This window comes from Colias philodice, chromosome 8 (genome assembly GCF_061535455.1).
Source record: "Colias philodice isolate Cphi_HAF_F1 chromosome 8, ilColPhil1 Martin Lab GWU primary, whole genome shotgun sequence".
Taxonomy (NCBI): domain Eukaryota; kingdom Metazoa; phylum Arthropoda; class Insecta; order Lepidoptera; family Pieridae; genus Colias; species Colias philodice.
Genome location: NC_143093.1, coordinates 8,921,127 through 8,939,663, shown reverse-complemented (window position 1 = coordinate 8,939,663; position 18,537 = coordinate 8,921,127). Strand labels below are relative to the sequence as shown.

At 30.7% G+C, this 18,537-nt stretch overlaps 1 protein-coding gene across 3 annotated transcripts in view; it reads left to right on the top strand.

Moving 5' to 3' along the window:
- Positions 1 to 18,537, top strand: part of Esp (Epidermal stripes and patches) — a 32,007-nt gene that overhangs the window by 2,815 nt on the left and 10,655 nt on the right. For all 3 annotated transcript variants that reach the window (XM_089698393.1, XM_089698392.1, XM_089698391.1), the window contains exon 2: positions 17,562 to 17,644. In XM_089698393.1, coding sequence (XP_089554519.1) covers positions 17,563 to 17,644 — 82 coding nt within the window. In that variant the 5' untranslated portion in view covers position 17,562. The remainder of the gene's footprint in view (positions 1 to 17,561; positions 17,645 to 18,537) is intronic.

Genomic DNA, 18,537 nt, shown 5'->3' with positions numbered 1-18,537 from the left:
ATCCGATCCAACCAAATTGGAACGTGTGGAAGCTTTGTTCCGACCAAATCGGCTCATTCCATAGAGTAATATAGGTAATTGGCTCATTCACATTTGCAACGCCGCCGGTGTAGGACGTCAACATGAACGCCGAGGGAGTTACGGTCACCGAACGTGACATATTAATAAAATTACTGGAACTATATAAAGACTTTCCCTGTTTGTGGGACTTAAGTAACAAAGATTACGCAAATAGAGATGCCAGAAATCAAGCGTATTTTATTATGTTAGAAGTATTAAAAAAATTGACAGTGCGGCTACATTAAAAACCTTAAAAAATAAGTTATAAGAGCCGCATATGACTGTAATTTTCTCTATTTCTATAGTAGAATTTAGCCCATTCTCTTCGTACTATGGTCAACTGACATATTACTCTATGGTCAACTGACAGTTGGAAGGCCAACCGTCGGACAATCTGTAGCAATGTTGGAATGGTTGCCATGTCGGTTCCAATATGGTTGGCACCAACCAAATCGGAGCGTCTGTAGATGCTATAAAAAAATACTGTCACTTTCAGTTTATCCTTATCATAAATATATTTGCTGTTGTCAATACTGTTATTCATAAACATCCATTTGCGTTATATAATAACTACCTATATATATTATTATATACCTTCTTATTTTAATCGCCTGTAAAATGGAACAACCATAACAAGAATGTCTCACAAAATGTTCCACGAATAAAATTTTCTAATTGGTAGAATTTTGTTATAGTAAAGAATAAAGAAACTCATATGTAACCTAAGTAAGTACTTAATAAATGGCAAATTGAAACTGAAAAACGTTGCCTCCTGGAAGTTGGAACGTATACAGTATACAACTATGCAGTACAGGTGTTGGTGCTGTTTTAAAATAGTATTTAATATTTTCATAAAAGCCTTATACGAGTGAACAAAATTCTCTGAAACTTGTACTATTTTTATCTATTAAGCCAAAGCGAACCGTGGGCGCAACTTATAGCTAAACCTTGCTAAGGCTAATCTTCATTTATCTATTTACGCCACTAAAGTATCCTTAAAAAGGTTAAACTACAATAAAATGGTAAACCTTGAAATCCCAATGTCTTTTCTAATCCATTTGAAATACCATGTGCCATCAATTAGATGGTTTTAATTTGGTCTTTTAGATAAGACTGCATATTTACGCCTAAATGGGTAAAAATGTATGTATTCGTAAAACAAGGAAATTCGTGTTACAATTGTAATTAAGTATTTACTGCCTAGAAAATATAATATTTAATTCTGTTAATTATTCTATAAACAATATAAGAAATTAATATTTTTTAAAGTCTGGTAAATCCGGTAAAAAATTATTAGTACCTAACTACAGTATAAATAGCATTAAATACGCGTTATATCAAACACAAGAAAATATAATTTATTACACTTTTAATTACATTTCAATATAACGAAGGCGAATTGTATAGAAATACCTACTGTAACTTACATAATAAAACGAATAGTTTGAATTCAAGCTGTAATATTGGCTGAGATTCTATGAATAATTCTATTGAGAGCTTCCTCTTTGATGAAAGCAAAACCACCAAACATAGCTGTTATAGTATTGTTATTATTCAAAAACATAATTTCGTGTACGTAAAACTTCTCGTAATCCCTATACACGTTTACAATGTTAATCCTGTAATTTAAAATCTTATTCGTGTAAGAAATAACAATATCATAAACTACAAACAAATAATGAGAAAAACACATAAAAATGTAATAACATCTATGAATAATTGATATCGTTAAAAGAAGTACCTACTTGAATTCACAATCATAACAATAAATAATTTCAGACTGTATATTACCAGACTAAGTACTACATATGTAGGTATAAAATATTCATTTGTTTAGTTTTAGAAGCAAAAACTTTTTTTTAATCTCAGGAACGAGACCGATTTGAAAAATTAAGTATTTCACTGTTGGATAGTGGCTGTATATTACTATGACCATAGTCACAGATTAAGTGCTATAGAGGAGCAATGTGGGTAAAACCGTGGGGCACAGCTGCTGCTATTGCCGTATAACATCTTTATTTTGTACTAGTGGTCCGCCCCGGCTTCGCCCGTGGTACATATTTCGCAATAAAAGGTAGCCTATGTCCTTTCTCGGGTATCAAAATATCTCCATACCAAATTTCATGCAAATTGGTTCAGTAGTTTTGGCGTGATTGAGTAACAGACAGACAGACAGAGTTACTTTCGCATTTATAATATTAGTATTGATTCCTAGTTTTGTTGTAACTTTTGCAAAAGTTCCTAAATAAAAAGCTTCAAATGAATTGATGATAATTAGAATCAGTATATTACGTAATTAATTATACGATGTTAATAGATCTCATGTTTATACAAATGGATTCTAAGGACATAACTGTATAATTACATATTATACAATCCACCTATGTATACTAGGAACCTATAGATATTAAAATTCTTATTTTAAACTAGCTTCCGCCCGCGACTCCGTCCGCGCGGATATCGGTCTTCGCGTGGATAGTTTATTTCTCCATTTTGAGTAACTCTGGACCCAAATACGGCTAGGCCTATAATAATAGATACGCAACGTGTGTTCACGGTTCTACAGAACAACGACTATGGATAAAACTGAAAAATTAAGATTATTTTTTTTCTACGTATTTTTCCAGGATAAAAAGTATCCTATTTTACCCCCAGGATAATAAGGTATATTTATACCAAGTTTCATTGAAATCGAACCGTTAGTTTTCACGTGATGTCTTCACATACAGACAGATAGACAGACAGACAGACAAAATTTTTTTAATCACATATTTGGGTTTGGTATCGATCCAGTAACACCCCCTGCTAGTTATTTTTTCAATATTTTCAATGTACAGAATTGACCCTTCTACAGATTTATTATATGTATCTGATTTTAATTGTTAATTTAAACTTATTAATCTAACGTCGTTAAGATGGTTATTATTGTCTCGATTGGAACAACATTCTGGAGTTATAATAAAGCTTCAAGTTTAATTTTATCGCGAAAGCTTTTTAATATATTTTCTAAATTATGACGTAGGTTTACAGCAAGATTGTTTCAATATTGTCTCCTTGCATAAATCCGTAAATAGTTTTATTTTTTTTTTATTTTTTTTTACTTGTAATGTTATATTTGGTTTTTTATTGTTTCCTACATTGTAATTATTATGCAATTATAGATTTTGAAAACATTTCACAGCTGCATTGCATCCCCCTTTAAAAGAAGCCAAGACATTATTTATTATTATTTATTATTTTCTTTGCAAAATGTCACTACAGACAAGTTGTGAAATAATTTCATACAAGCATGAACACACATCACATACACAAAGCTATACAAACACACTCACATGCTGCATACACACAGAAACTTCTCTTTCCTGAACTTACCTTTATTTATAACTAGCTTTCCGCCCGCGGCTTCGCCCGCGTTTTCAAAGAAAAACCCGTTCCCGTAGGATTTCCGGGATAAAACCTATCCTATGTCCTTTCTCGGGTATCAAAATATTTCTATACCAAATTTCATGCAAATTGGTTCAGTAGTTCAGGCGTGATTGAGTAACAGACAGACAGACAGAGTTACTTTCGCATTTATAATATTAGTATGGATATGTATTATGAACAGTAAAATGAGTAACTGATGAATCTATTGAAAACGTTGTTAAAGAGAATGCTATAAATAGATGGTAAATGGTTTATTGAATGTTGCAACGCTGTACGAGCTTGTCAATTTTAAAATCTCTGCGAAAACCTGATTGAATTCCCTTTTTCCAATATCCGCTGCTCCAATTCCTAGAGATCGATAAATGGGTTAAAGGACATAGTTCTTTTAGCACAGTGCTAAAATAGCACCTGGTTTTAATAGTATAAACTTCAGGTACATTTTATGTAACATTTGCGTGTATTTGGACTTCATCGTTTGTTAGTACCTAGTGAGTTAATGTTTCCAAATTTTGGTTTGCGTTACAAACAATTCATAAAATAAACAATCCTAACAATAAAATGCAATAAAACCATCTGATAGCTGAACAAAAATAAGGCAATTATTGTAATACTGATAAATGAAATTGTGTCTGTTTGAAAAGTTTTTAATCCTCTTTCTCTTCCTCGATTTCGCTGTTATATAAATTATAAATGCTTGGTAACTTTTATATTAGAAAAAAAAGCTAGCATTAAAATTTATCTCGAAATAAGGGCTTCAGGTAGTCTACTATTCTTTTAATCGCGGATGCATTATGAAATTTCTTGTGTAAGGTCATGTATAAATTGTTTTTCCTATGTCCTCTTTATATGCGAAATTGTGAAGCGATGCGACGTTTTAATTAAAAGAAAAAGTGTTGACATATCGATTTTATATCATAGCATATATTATCTGTGGTTTATATACTCTCTTCAATCAGTTCTGAAATCTGAAACTATTTTTGTTGCTTGTTTTACGAGTTTCTTTTTCAAGGGCGTATTCCGATCCCTTCGTGGGCTTTCAGCCTAAGTATACTAAGCTGGATTTGGGAAAACTTTCAAGGTTGGGTTGAAGTAACCCTCACCAACACGCATGAAATATTTAAGATTAAGTGCTAAAGTTCATAATATATTTTTTGTTTCATCAATCGATGCTCATATTTTTTTATATTGGACCAAAAGTTTCCGAAACGAATAAGACACTGCAGTCTATCAGTTAAGGGTGACAGCTGTTTGTTTTTCTATGACGTTGACAGGTTTCTAGTACTTATCAATATAATGACTATAAAATTTATTGATAACTATGATCATAAGAATATCCTGTGTAAGAATCTAATTTATTTCATCATACTTTTTAGCATCACCAAGGCGAAGGCAGTCAATATTTTTTTTAAATATAGATCGCTTGTACAACCGCGACATATTATTTCTTGTTATTTTTATCGATTCACAGTTGAATTTCCAAAAAATACATTCTCATTGTCCTATAGTTACAAACACAACATAATATTTTTCGTTCGCGCCCTCTCAAATGTTCTTTCATGTAGGTGTCAATTGATTTTTTATTTATAAATAGCTAGCGAATAACACAATATTATTTTTCAACGTATTCTATAACGTTCTTCCGATCGATTCAGGGTTATATTAAAAATTCATTCGTGCTCCAGGGTTAGATACCCGCTTGTAACTAGATATTCCATACGAAGTCAAAGTCATTTGAATTTCATTTAGTTTAATAATATTAGTTTACCCTCTCGACTGTTGAGTTATATATAAAATCCATATATTTTATTAGGCTTTTACAATTTGAATAAAATATAAGTTCATCTTGGACATTAAAGGCATATTTCGCGTTCTGTGTCGATTAGGTACTTGTTTTTTTTTGTATCTGTGGAAATATTAATATTTTTCATCTGTCATTGTTATTGAATGAGTTCTATATTCAAATTAGCGTTAGTTATATTATACTAATTATATAAACCATATATTAAACTAATAAATTCCGTTTCTATAAAACCGTATGTTTTACGAATAAATACTATATCTATTATAATTTAGTATTCTTTAATATTTGAATAATGTATGACGACGTGTGGATCGAAGTGTTCTCATGAATAAATATAATACTGCCTTCCGGGAAACCGGTGTTTTTATTTTATCATATTTATAATAATATTCCGTTTCTTGAAAACGGATAAACTATTTTACTAGAATTTCATTCGCAGATTAAAAGAGTTATTTTCTTTTACCTACGGATTATTTGTGTGCCTAGAATGTATCCGGAATAAGCTATTTCCAAGGTATTGAGATTTAGTTCTGTTTATAAACGCTTCCTATTAGAACAGTGCAGTTTTATTTTAGTACATTGGATTAACGTTATAAGGGTTTTTTTAACTTAGAATACACATCATTTTACAATTTCTTAGACATATTATTATATTTGAATAAAGAACACTGTCAAAAAATTGGCGGCTTTAGCTTTAGTCATTCCATGAAGTGCCAACTTGCCATGAAGAAAAAAAAATGGCGGCAGTAGCTTTGACACCTCTTTGACAGATCCATAAAATGTACAACCAATATTTGATCTGTATCCATTCTGAAAAAAAGAAGGAAAGTATGTGCAATATAATCGAATAAAGTGTATTATTGTTATCGAGATAAAGCTATCAGATTATCCTATTCAACTGTATGTAGACTAAGTAAATAGACTACTTAAGAGTCGCGATACATTATCAAAGTACTTCATAACGTGTCGAAATGTAATAACTGATAAATTTTGACAAATGCATGGAATTTAACGCAAATACCAGCCTCCGTGTCAATCATTCGTAGATTAACTTTTTATTACATTCAAATTTCAAACAATAAGAGAATTAATTAACATGTAAATGAAATACCAAAAAACCTTTTGTCTTTGAAATGAATGAAATAATGAATTTTCATTTATGTAGGTATCTTGGTCCCTCTAAATTGGAAAAGAGAAAGCTTGTGTCTACAATCGGCACAAAACTCAAAAGATGCCATTTCGCAAGCATAACTTAAAATAGGAGGTTAATTTTTATTCAGAAACTTTCCGTAGATAAAGGATTTAACAGTGAAAGTCCACGGACCAAATTAAATAGCCAATGAAACTCAAATTCAAATTCAAATTCAAATTCAAATCATTTATTGCATACCAATACATTTATACATACATATTAGCAATCTTATACAGATATTGCAATACAATAGGTCATATTAAATTAAAGTTAAGTTTTCTGGCCTTTTTAAATTCAATACTAATACATAATATAAAGATTTGCAGTTTGCACCTACGCGCAATTAGACAATATAAAAAGAACGAAATTAAAAACTCCACAAAAATGTATCTAGCAATAATTTTTACATAAAGCTTTTTACATAAATGTTCTTTATCTTTATTGATTGTATCTCAAATATATTATTATTTATATCGCAACTTTAACCTATATATGCAAAATTAACAAACATTATCAATACTTGCTTTTAAACATGAGATGAATCATATTTGTTGTGACTATTAGCATATTTTGCATACTAATGCGCACAATATAATTATATAACATACTGAACGTATTTAGCACTAACTGTATAACTGCCTCAAATATTTACTAAGTTTCATCCACATATCAGCAAAGGCAAATGAACTGACATTAAAACAATTGGATTCCTCAGAACCAAGCAAATAGAGCCTCCACACTTTACTAAGATAAAGTTGTACCTAGAAGGTAATACAGCATGACATGCGTTACGTGGTTTCATGCATGAATGTTCATTTAATTTAATGATTGAATAACATGGATACTCCTTGCTGGTAGTCGATTGGTGTGCCCTTCTATTTTATATTCTGCGAGAAAGCCTAACATGCATGTTTAGATCGATGCATGTCATGCAAAAACTTAGTGTTTCAAGCACTACAATCAGGCAGGACGCGAACTGTATACAAAAGTATAAATAATAATAAAAATCTTAAGTAACAAAAAACATTTTATCATTACATTGATAATGTGATCATAACAGTAGAATGAGTTTACAGAGTACAGTGAGATCCCAACTAGGCTATTGCCTGTATCTTGGATATCAGAATAATTCAACTTTTTTTGGCCGCTCATGCAGCATGACAATTCAGGTAAACGCATGTCATGCAACATCGTCTAGGGACTACTTTATGTTGCCATAAGTCGTAATATTCTCGTATTATACAACAACATTTATATAATGCGATTATCAAGTCAAATTGAGACGTATCATTGATGCACAGCGTGCTACGGAATCTTCTAGATCACATCTACATAATAAATATAAAGGAATTAATTGTTGAACTTCCACGCACTTCCATTTAAGGTGAGGTGCTAATGCATTCGGTACTTATCTATTGAATTGTAAGAAAATCTGTGGTATGAAATATAATTGAGTGTGAGGTGCGCCGTGCGAGTCAAATTGTAAAAAATATGTCTTGTTATGATGTTCTTCCTCAATCGTATATTTGTGACGATCGATAGGTCTTATTTTACTTGTTGTTGTCTATGTCAACAAGTCAATTAAGACCACATTCAAACCTATTGATGAAAATATTCTTAGAAGCGAATGTTTTTGTTTGGTTCTAACTATTTAAATATAACCAACATTTTATACAAAATGCAATATAAATGATCTAGAGAGCTAAGTTAATATAATATCAATTAGTAACTAGATTTCCGTTCGTTACTTTGTCGCAGACTTCTCGTAATAGCCTGTCATTTCCCGTGCAGCTTTCATCCTTATTTTATCCTCTTCAACTTTTATCTTTGTCATAAAACATAGGTATTCTGTCCTTCAAAGTCGCGCATTTCTATAAAATAAAGTTCTTTCAGTAGAGGTTAAACGTTTTTAGCAGAACAGATAAATATAATACAAAAAGTAGACTGATACACGCTTATTATTAATCTGAAAGATTGTAAACAAGAATATTGTTTTTGCAGTCTTTCCGCAGGGGCAATATTGGGATTCCACCCAATTGGCTTCTTAATTATTGTGATCTGTATAGGCAAGCAAAGGCAATTTAGAGAACAGCTGAAATTGCTCCGACCGAGATAGTTCCAATATTGCCCCTGGGGTAGGTACGTGAGTAGCCGGCTTTAGTTGCAAAAAACCGAGCGAAAAAGTTGAAGTTGTTAAAAAAATATTGTTTACGAATCCTTTTGAAGATAGTTGATACATCCGTATTGTGTTGTTGCAAAAATTTCCACTCATTACGTGTAAGCTTCTAAACAAAAAGTAAATTTCTAAACGTTAAGCGTTTAAACAATCGTTGTGAATATAGACGGCTATTGAAACTTAACATTAACTTTTTACTTCATGATGTACTTATAGAATTCAACGTCAATTTAATATTTCACACAATCAACTAATTTTAATTGTACTGACTTATTTTTTACCGACTTCTAAAAAACAAAGGTTCTTCTTTCTTATTTTTTCTAGTTCGAATTTATTGGTCATTTCCTAACTTAGTCAGAATGTAATTGATCAAATAGTTATATTAATGTTTTGTTATTTAAGACTTTCCTGCTTCGCAGGACTTTTCTTTTTCCCAACGTAAATAACGCTGATGTTTCGACTTTTGAGGTAAATATTTAATCTTATAAATTTCCACGATCGTTTTAATTAAACAATTGACAAAAGGGTTTATCCCTTTTGAGGATTTAGGGAGCCGCCAATCCTTTGTCGTCTCTAATGGACGAAGAGAATATCTTACAAACAAAGATATTTAATTACAATAGATATACATATATATGTCGTGGCCATATCGTAAATTTGCTCATTTCATGATATGACTGGGCATTTCACGAAATGGTCGCATTTCGTGAAATGGCCAATTTAGTTTGGCCACATCATGATGTGGCTTGAGCATATCAATGATAAGAAATCGTTTTACGATATGGCCAACTAAACGCGCGGTTTTTTCATGAAATGATCAAAATTATTTGATCATATCATAAAATAGTTACATTAATCATTGGTAGAGGCGCTGCAAGCTCTGTGTTTATGTGATAAGATGGCGGCCGCTGGCGAAAATTTAATTATTCGCAGTTAAAAACTTCATAATTCGTTTAATAACAATATGAAGAAAGTCATAGCAAAGAATTTACGACGGTTCGAGTACTATGGAAAATGTGGATATCTTATATTATGTATTGAAGAAAAAATGCGTCTTAAATAAAATAATTTAAGACGCATTTTTTCTTTTATTATAATTATAATAGTCTTTTATTATAATATTTTTTTCTTTTATTATAATAGTATTATAATTGTTTGTTTTTTTAAAAAGCGATCCGCTTCTGGCGTTGTTTATCAAAGTCTAACCTAACTGTTTTTTATTGCAAAAACGATTCGCTTCTAGCATTCGCCGGCCGCTGCCGCGGCACTAACTTAGATGACATTAAACAAGTTTTTAGAATATTCTGAATTTTAATATTTTATGGACTCTTTATATTTTATACGATCTGGCCAAATGTGGATGGCCAAATCGTGAAACGTTGACGATTTAACGATCTGATCAAACTGTGTTGGCCATTTCATGAAATGCGACCATTTCGTGAAATGATCGATCATATCATGAAATGAGCAAATCTACGATATGGCTACGACATATACATATTAAAGGATAATAATTGCAGCTCAAAATGATTTTCAGCCTTGTCTCGACACAGTTCATCAATTTAAAAAATACCTTGACATTTTAAAGCAGATATTTTAGGTAGTGTTTACATCGACAAAATAAATTCCTTTCCATCGAAAAAGGTGTTAATCGTCCCGTTTTCAAAAGAATTTCTCAATAATATTGAAACAAACGTGATGAAATTTGTTCAAATAAGTACAGTTATGTGACATAACTCAGCCAATTGTGCTATCCAAACATAGTGATGTGAATTTAATACAATAGTGAGTTATAAAAAAATTATTAGCTGTGATTATTGCTTTAGAGTTAATAAATCAAATAGAGTGTTAATAAAAAGAGAAGTGTAATAAAGGCAATGCAAAACTTTCGGTTTTGTTTTGATTTTAATAGCAAAAATTTAAACAAAACTGGTGGAAATTATTTGTACCCTAGCGGTGCACCGCGGTTTTACCCGCATTGCTCCGCTCCTGTTGGTCTTAGCGTGATGATATATTATAGCCTTCCTCGATAAATGGGCTATCTAACACTGAAATAATTTTGCAATTTGGATATTATAGAACTTTTTTGCAATTTGGCAAATTATGTAAGAAAATAAGGTCTTCTTTTTCCGTGGTTTTTCAAATTAAATTGGATAGTTTTATGGAATTGCGTATGATTTTGATACATCAATCAATACTCAAATAATGACGTGAAGTATTTAATTAATTGTATTTATAAAAAATAATTTGGAAAATCCAAAAGTGCACGCCTCATAATTTTTTTTTAATAAATATTTATTAATTATTATTTTTGTTTATTTAATAACAATTAAACCACATCGAATCAGACCCTGAAAAATGAAAGGGTTCTATTCCTGAGCATACTCAAGCGTAAGAGAAAAAAAAAGACTCGATTAGTGCAGTATTTCGGTCGCTATCGTGTTAACAAGAAAAAGGATCCGCACATACAGACACACGGACGTCCAAGACAGAACTTTTTTAAACTGTTTTTTAACTAGTTTAAATAACAAAAATGACATCAAAAATATCATGAACGTTAAAAATAGTGTTTTTTCTTAATATGTGTGTGTATGTACAAGTGCAATGTATGATACATAAAGACATTTTAAGTTTGAAAAATCAGATGTTTTGCGCGAAGTGACAGTAGTACCCACCTCAACGCTTCGCTTATGAGGCGTGCAAAAAGCAGCTCTACCAAGAATCCATGCAAATTCATCCATTAAAGATTATGAAAATATTTATTTTAATTGGTATAGATAACTTGAGATGGGTCAAAGAAGTTACTTGAGAACTTAGTCATAATATTGGTAATGGATCTGAAAGTTTTTGTTGTTGTTTTTATAATTGGTATTGGTTTAATATTATCATTCACAGGTTATAATAACTTCAAAGGTTTCAACAATAAATATGAGTTTAATTAGTCGGTGTACAGATTATTTCTAAATACCTACAGACTATTTTAATTATTCATGAATGATGAACACCCGTTAGGTTAGTTTTAGAAAAACAGATAAATAAAATAGAAATGAATCGAGCAAAAATCATTAACTTAATCCTTTAGTTTCTGTGATCTGTGAACTTAATCCAAACAAAGATAAGGGTAACGTATTATGTCCTACGTCAATGCATCCTTTTCTGGTGGTAAATATAAAATTATTAGGCATTGTAATTGTATATATCATTTATGCGTGTCCAATGAAATTCGCCACGCCAAAGGCAACAACACTATTTAAAGTCAAATTTATCTTAAATTAAACCGAGAATAAGGAAAATAACAAAACCACAGATATTTTATTACGTAATTCCCTGGTGAATACCCATTATAGGTATTTTTTATAAAATAAAAAAGTGACTGGATATGACTAATACTTCCACCTGTGACCTGGCATAGACAAAAAGTTTTGTTTTGTAGTACCGAGGCATAGAAACTTTTTTTTTTATTAGCTGCCAGCGGGTGGTTTAGGTCCTTTACCTGAAGAGCTCAGACCCTATATTATGCTTTGTGGTTTTTTTTGTGTAGTCTGTGCTATTCAAAGTGACGTGGCGGGAATTCCGCTGTCACAGCTCCAGATTGTACAAAAACGTCCCTAGCTATTAGAACGATAACATGTGTTACGAACAAACATTTTTTTTCCTTGACCTTGCACGTGTATTTAAAATTATGATTCGCTTTACAATTTAATCTTTTATACATAAATTCGTATGTACCTATGTATAAAATAATTCTCTCTTTATTATAAAAATGATTGATTGATATTTTAATAATTTCTTACATGCCGTGAGCCGTCCTATTTGTATGTGTGTTAAGTTACACAGAGAACACTAATAGAATTGAGAGTTCGAGCAATAAACGAATTAAAATGTTATAAGTACTTGGAATTGCTCTGTATAAAATTTAATAATCAATTTAAACACAGTTGCAATCAGTATTGCAAACATCAAATCTATTTGCGTACTTACGAAACTCGTTCTTATAAAATTTAATTAAAATACTCTGTGTCCAATTATATTTCTTATTGTATCGATTGTGCGTATCTCTTATCAATTTTGTGTTTTTACAATAACACAGGATTTGTTTAAAAATACCTCGAGTCAAAATAAAAAAAAATTAGTGTTCTAAATTCTAAATTCGAATGTCTTCGCATGTTTGCATTTGAGCAACCTACACTGAAACAGTTAAACGTTAAAATATTTAAATAGTTTTGTAGTTTTTATCATCGTTTTCAGAAGTCATACAAGAATTAATTGTAGGAAATCATGTATAATCAAAACCAGTAAGGTACTTACGTACCTGTTTTCCATACAGTATTTCTACCTTAATATAATATTTATTTGGTAAGTGTTATTTGTTACTTTTAAATAAGTTAAAATAGCATCGTTTAAATAAATGGTCACGACAAAATATTTCCTTAATAAATCTATACCCAAAAATTAATTGTTAGGTTTCAATCAACATCCTTATGTTTATGATAGCTCGGTTATTGCTAATTTATACGCTTCGATATTTATTTTTCCTACACGTGATCGCCATCTGCGTAAATGTTTATTTCAATTGATACTATTATTACTTATGCACCTATATTGATATTAAAAATTATGAACCTTTATAAACGAGTTCATTCTCCTTGTAGCGGGAACTGAATAAATAATATAAGAATACATAATATTAAATATATTATGTATTGCAATACAAAAGAAATATTTTGCAAATTTCTTCGTTCTATATTAAAAACAGCTAGCTGCTAGGCAAAAAAAGAACCTATAACCATAGTATAGTAGATATTAAATTTTATGTGATAACGAAAATAATGAAAGCTTCTGCAGTACATCAAAACAGATAAAGTTTATTTTGACAGCTAGTATATTAAAAACAATCTTCTTAATTCCCTTTGGGAATGTCTTCTTGGTCTTGGCCAACCAATTTACTGAACTTTGAATCGTCGAGATTCCCTCGTTACGTTATAGAATAGGTATAACAAATACATAATATTTTATTCTCTCCCTGCAGTATATTATTTATTTCAATCTATACGTCTTATATTATAAAGCTGAAGAGTTTGTTTGTTTAAACGCGCTAATCTCAGAAACTACTGGTGCGATTTGAAAAATTCTTTCGGTGCTAGATAGCCCATTTATCGAGGAAGGCTATAGGCTATATCATCACGCTAAGACCAACAGGAGCGGAGCAATGCGGGTGAAACCGCGGGGAACAGCTAGTCATTTATAATTACTAAAATCTTTATAGAATAAATAAGTATTTGCTAATTGTTTCGAAACTAATCTAGGACTTACCTTCCTATAAGACGTTTTAAGTTGTAACCTTGTTTGCGTCTTATTAAAACAATATCACACATTACTAAGGAAGTAATTAGTAATTAAACAATTACAACTACTTCACATCTTATATTTTCCACTCGCTAAGTACTTACAGGTAAACAATATAACCTAAGATGACACAAAACTCAGCATGTGCTAATTGCACTATAAATAATTATGTTCGCAATTGAGTTTGAGTTATATAACAGTAATCTTAAGTTTTTTTTTTTTTATAATTTATTTGACAATCGTTTTCAATGCGGCACCTATCTAACCCACTGAAAGTAGCTGCTTTCAGCGACGGTACACAGTGGAATTTAGGCGGTAGTCCGAAAAAAGAGAACGATTTTTTTTTTCTGTTGCATAAAAGTTTGAAGTTAGGTTTACTGTTGTTAAGAAAAGTAAAAGATTTTCGCGCGGAGATCTATAAAAATTCAGCCGTCAAGTCATGATTAAGAATAACAATAAACAGTAATATACCTAAACTTTATTTTTATATTGATACAGCTCATCCCTTTTTGTAAAACTTTCATCAAATATAAACCAATTATTATAATACCAGTTATAGGTAAAAGATTAACAATGGTTGTTATCATGTGTATTTATTGTGTTTGTTACTGCGAAATTAAATATTTTAGCGTTGTGTGAAGTCTTGTTGCATTTGTAAATTATTGTTAATTATTCAACACGTGCATAAATTTAACGACTTGCCTAATGGTGCTAGAGGCTTAGTAAGTACAGATAAGGGATTATCCTCTTCGATTGTTAACCGACTTCAAAAACTGCGATATTTTCACATATAGACGACTTAAAAAATTATCATATTCTAGCATTTATTTCTTACTGAAGTATAAGGAAAAATATATTTGTAAAATACGCGTTCAGCTGTTTGTTGAAATCGTTTATTAATAATTTACCTTCAAAAAATTACAAAATATACAGGTATAAGTATTAAAAAAAAACATTTTACTACCGTATGTTTCAATAATTTTAAAAAATCTAGTTTAATTCACAAGTCTTCATTACAAACAAAATAGAGTCAACACAATCATTTATATTTATTTAAACTGTTAGCACATTTCCAAGTAGCCAGTACATTATAATAGTACTTAGTACGTACGGATTACGGATGTTTAATACGGAATACCTACAAGTACAAATATCAGCCCTATGTGAAATGATTGACAAACAAGTGTACGGTTAGCAAAATAGCGCTCAATAATGCGTAGTTATTATGTAATATTGTACGGAGGTAATATAAAGCGTATGAATAAAATTTTAAGAGTCTTTCTGTGATTTCAAATTAATAACGTTTATCAAAATAATTGCTATTAATATTAAACATATACATGATACTACATACCACTACTACACTACCATTTTTATTTAATTTGTTTTGTAAATAAAAAAATCACTACTTTAAACGTTTTTTCACACATTACAATATGTAGTATGGTTTGACTCAGTGAGTTATTTTTCTAAGTTTTTTCGTTATTTTGAGCATAATTAATAGAAGAAAAAATTATGTACTTATCCGTAAATCATATGTATACATTTTTCCAGTATTGATTGTACTTAACAATTCTTACTTGAAATGTATCTACTGTATATTACATAATATTCGTGATTTATAAGCAGCATTTAGCATGGGCATGACGAATCGTGAGATACATATCTCCCACCTTCCGTTATGTAAATAACATTGACCACAAGTGATAATATTTATAACGATAAACGCTTTTTAGTACTTTGTACCATACATATTTCTATGTATACTTCAATATTTTATCGTCTACGTCGTTTTTAGGGATATCGTAAAGTCTACGATATCCCTAAAAACTTTTGAAAATGCATCGATTTATCTTCGTAACATGTCCCCTTTTTACATGTAGGTATCACTTATATTTAATTTGCATTTGGTATAACCACGAATAACTAATTGATAAGCAATATTATTTTTGCGAAATTCTGTATCCTTTCTTCCTAATTTTAGTACCTACTTCCCTAAAAGAGGATTATTAGACAGATATCGCTAACGCTAATTATTGCACGCCTCATAAGCGAAGCGTTGAGGTGGGTACTACTGTCACTTCGCGCAAAACATCTGATTTTTCAAACTTAAAATGTATTTATGTATCATACATTGCACTTGTAAGATAATACATACACACACATATTAAGAAAAAACACTATTTTTAACGTTCATGATATTTTTGATGTCATTTTTGTTATTTAAACTAGTTAAAAAACAGTTTAAAAAAGTTCTGTCTTGGACGTCCGTGTGTCTGTATGTGCGGATCCTTTTTCTTGTTAACACGATAGCGACCGAAATACTTTACTAATCGAGTCTTTTTTTTTCTCTTACGCTTGAGTATGCTCAGGAATAGAACCCTTTCATTTTTCAGGGTCTGATTCGATGTGGTTTAATTGTTATTAAATAAACAAAAATAATAATTAATAAATATTTATTAAAAAAAAATTATGAGGCGTGCACTTTTGGATTTTCCAAATTTTTAAATATTCTAAATACATACAGTTTTCAATTTCAATAACAATTACGAATATTCGCGTCCTGTAATAATATTAACTAAAATATTCAAATGAATGGTGATACGAGCTTGTAGTTACTGATAAAGTATTTTTTGTTGGGGAATTCATGATTACTCATTATTATTGACCTGTTTATATCCATATCTATACTAATATTATAAAGCTGAATAGTTTGTTTGTTTGTTTGTTTGAACGCGCTAATCTCGGGAACTACTGGTCCGATTTGAAAAATTCTTTCGGTGTTAGATAGCCCATTTATCGAGGAAGGTCTATATATCATCACGCTACGACCAACAGGGGTGGAGCCACGGGGGTGAAACCGCGCGGAGCAGCTAGTTCATTATAAAATACGCTATCACTTTGTAATTATGCTAATAATATAATTGAAATTAGACGGTTACAAAATATGTATAGGTAATACGACAATATAACGCAAATCAAACTATAATAAATAATTACATACTAATACATGATAATGTTATGGAGAACGTTTTTCATTCATGAACAGAACTGTTACTAATTATTATTACGAATTATAAGTTCTAACATATTATTGATATAAGTAATTATTAGTTAAGAGCCATGAACCTTTTCAGAAAAATAGCGCTAATGAAACAATATTATTACCTACACATTTCCTCATTACTCATATCAAAATACATGATTGTTCAAAAGCAAAAGTTCATTATGCCGATAATTTAATTTAATTTCGCACTTATTGATAGTAGCAAAACCGGTTCATTTTTATCAATATTAAATTAAGTCATTATCTAACGAAAATACTTTTACGTGTTATTAATTGTGTAAATATATACTATGCTTGTATGAAACCTAACCTAAACCTAAAAACATTTAGACTCGATTTTGACCCCTTTTAAACGGATAAATTCAATTAAAACTTTGTACACTTATCAATGGTTGGTGACAATACATTAATTTTATCATAATACAGCGTGTTTTTGAACTATATTAATTATTATTTTATGTTAAACATATTATTGACGAAATATATTTTTCAGAATGATACCTCGGCGGAAACACAACGCGTCGTCTGGATCGCTACCACCCCCCGACGATAAGCATGCCAGCAATGATTATATACGTAAGTTTTATTATTTTATACAATACTAACTGCGCTCCGCGGTTTCACCCGCGTGGCTCCGCTCCTGTTGATCTTAACATGATGAAATATTGTAGCCTATGGCCTTCCTCGATGAATGGGCTATCTAACACCGAAGGAATTTTTCAAATCGGACCAGTAATTCCTGAGATTAGCGCGTTCAAACAAACAAACGAACTCTTCAGCTTTATAATGTTAGTATAGATGTTATCTAATATAGTAAATGAACAACGAATGATAACGAATAGGTACGTAGAAATTTTTATGTACTGGTTTGTGTGTATTTAAAGTTTTAATTAGACACAACAAAAAACTTTTGAATTGATGTTCATGATGAGTGAATGTGATGCATGCTTCTATGGATACGTGAAAAGCTAAAAGTTATATGTAAAACTTTTAACTTCTCATGTACCTACCTAGCTTCATAATTGAGTTTTTCATATTCTGTCTAAACTCTAAAGTTACAATTGCGTTGTTGTAGGTACTAATTTAATTTGTTTAGATTTTAGAAACGATAAACAAACTCCTAAAATAAATCTTTTCGCATATATAATTAAAAGAAACTTCATCGTTTATGTAAGCGATAAATAAGAAAATCGGTATTTTTCTCATCTTCAAGAGAGGTGAGGATAATCGTAGTTTATCGAGAAATTAATTGGATCTTGATTGGCCTCTAAATTGGCTTATATCTCACGCCTTCTGCGCCCCATTATGATGTTGTTGTGATATCAGATTACGGCTATTTCATAAGACGTACATAATATTATTAAACAAATATTATATAAGTAATAAGATGGCATCTGGGAATTTGTCTATTTTTGCAAACATCCGTTCCACTTATGAACTATCTAACCCTTTTGGCGTACCTACTTTTT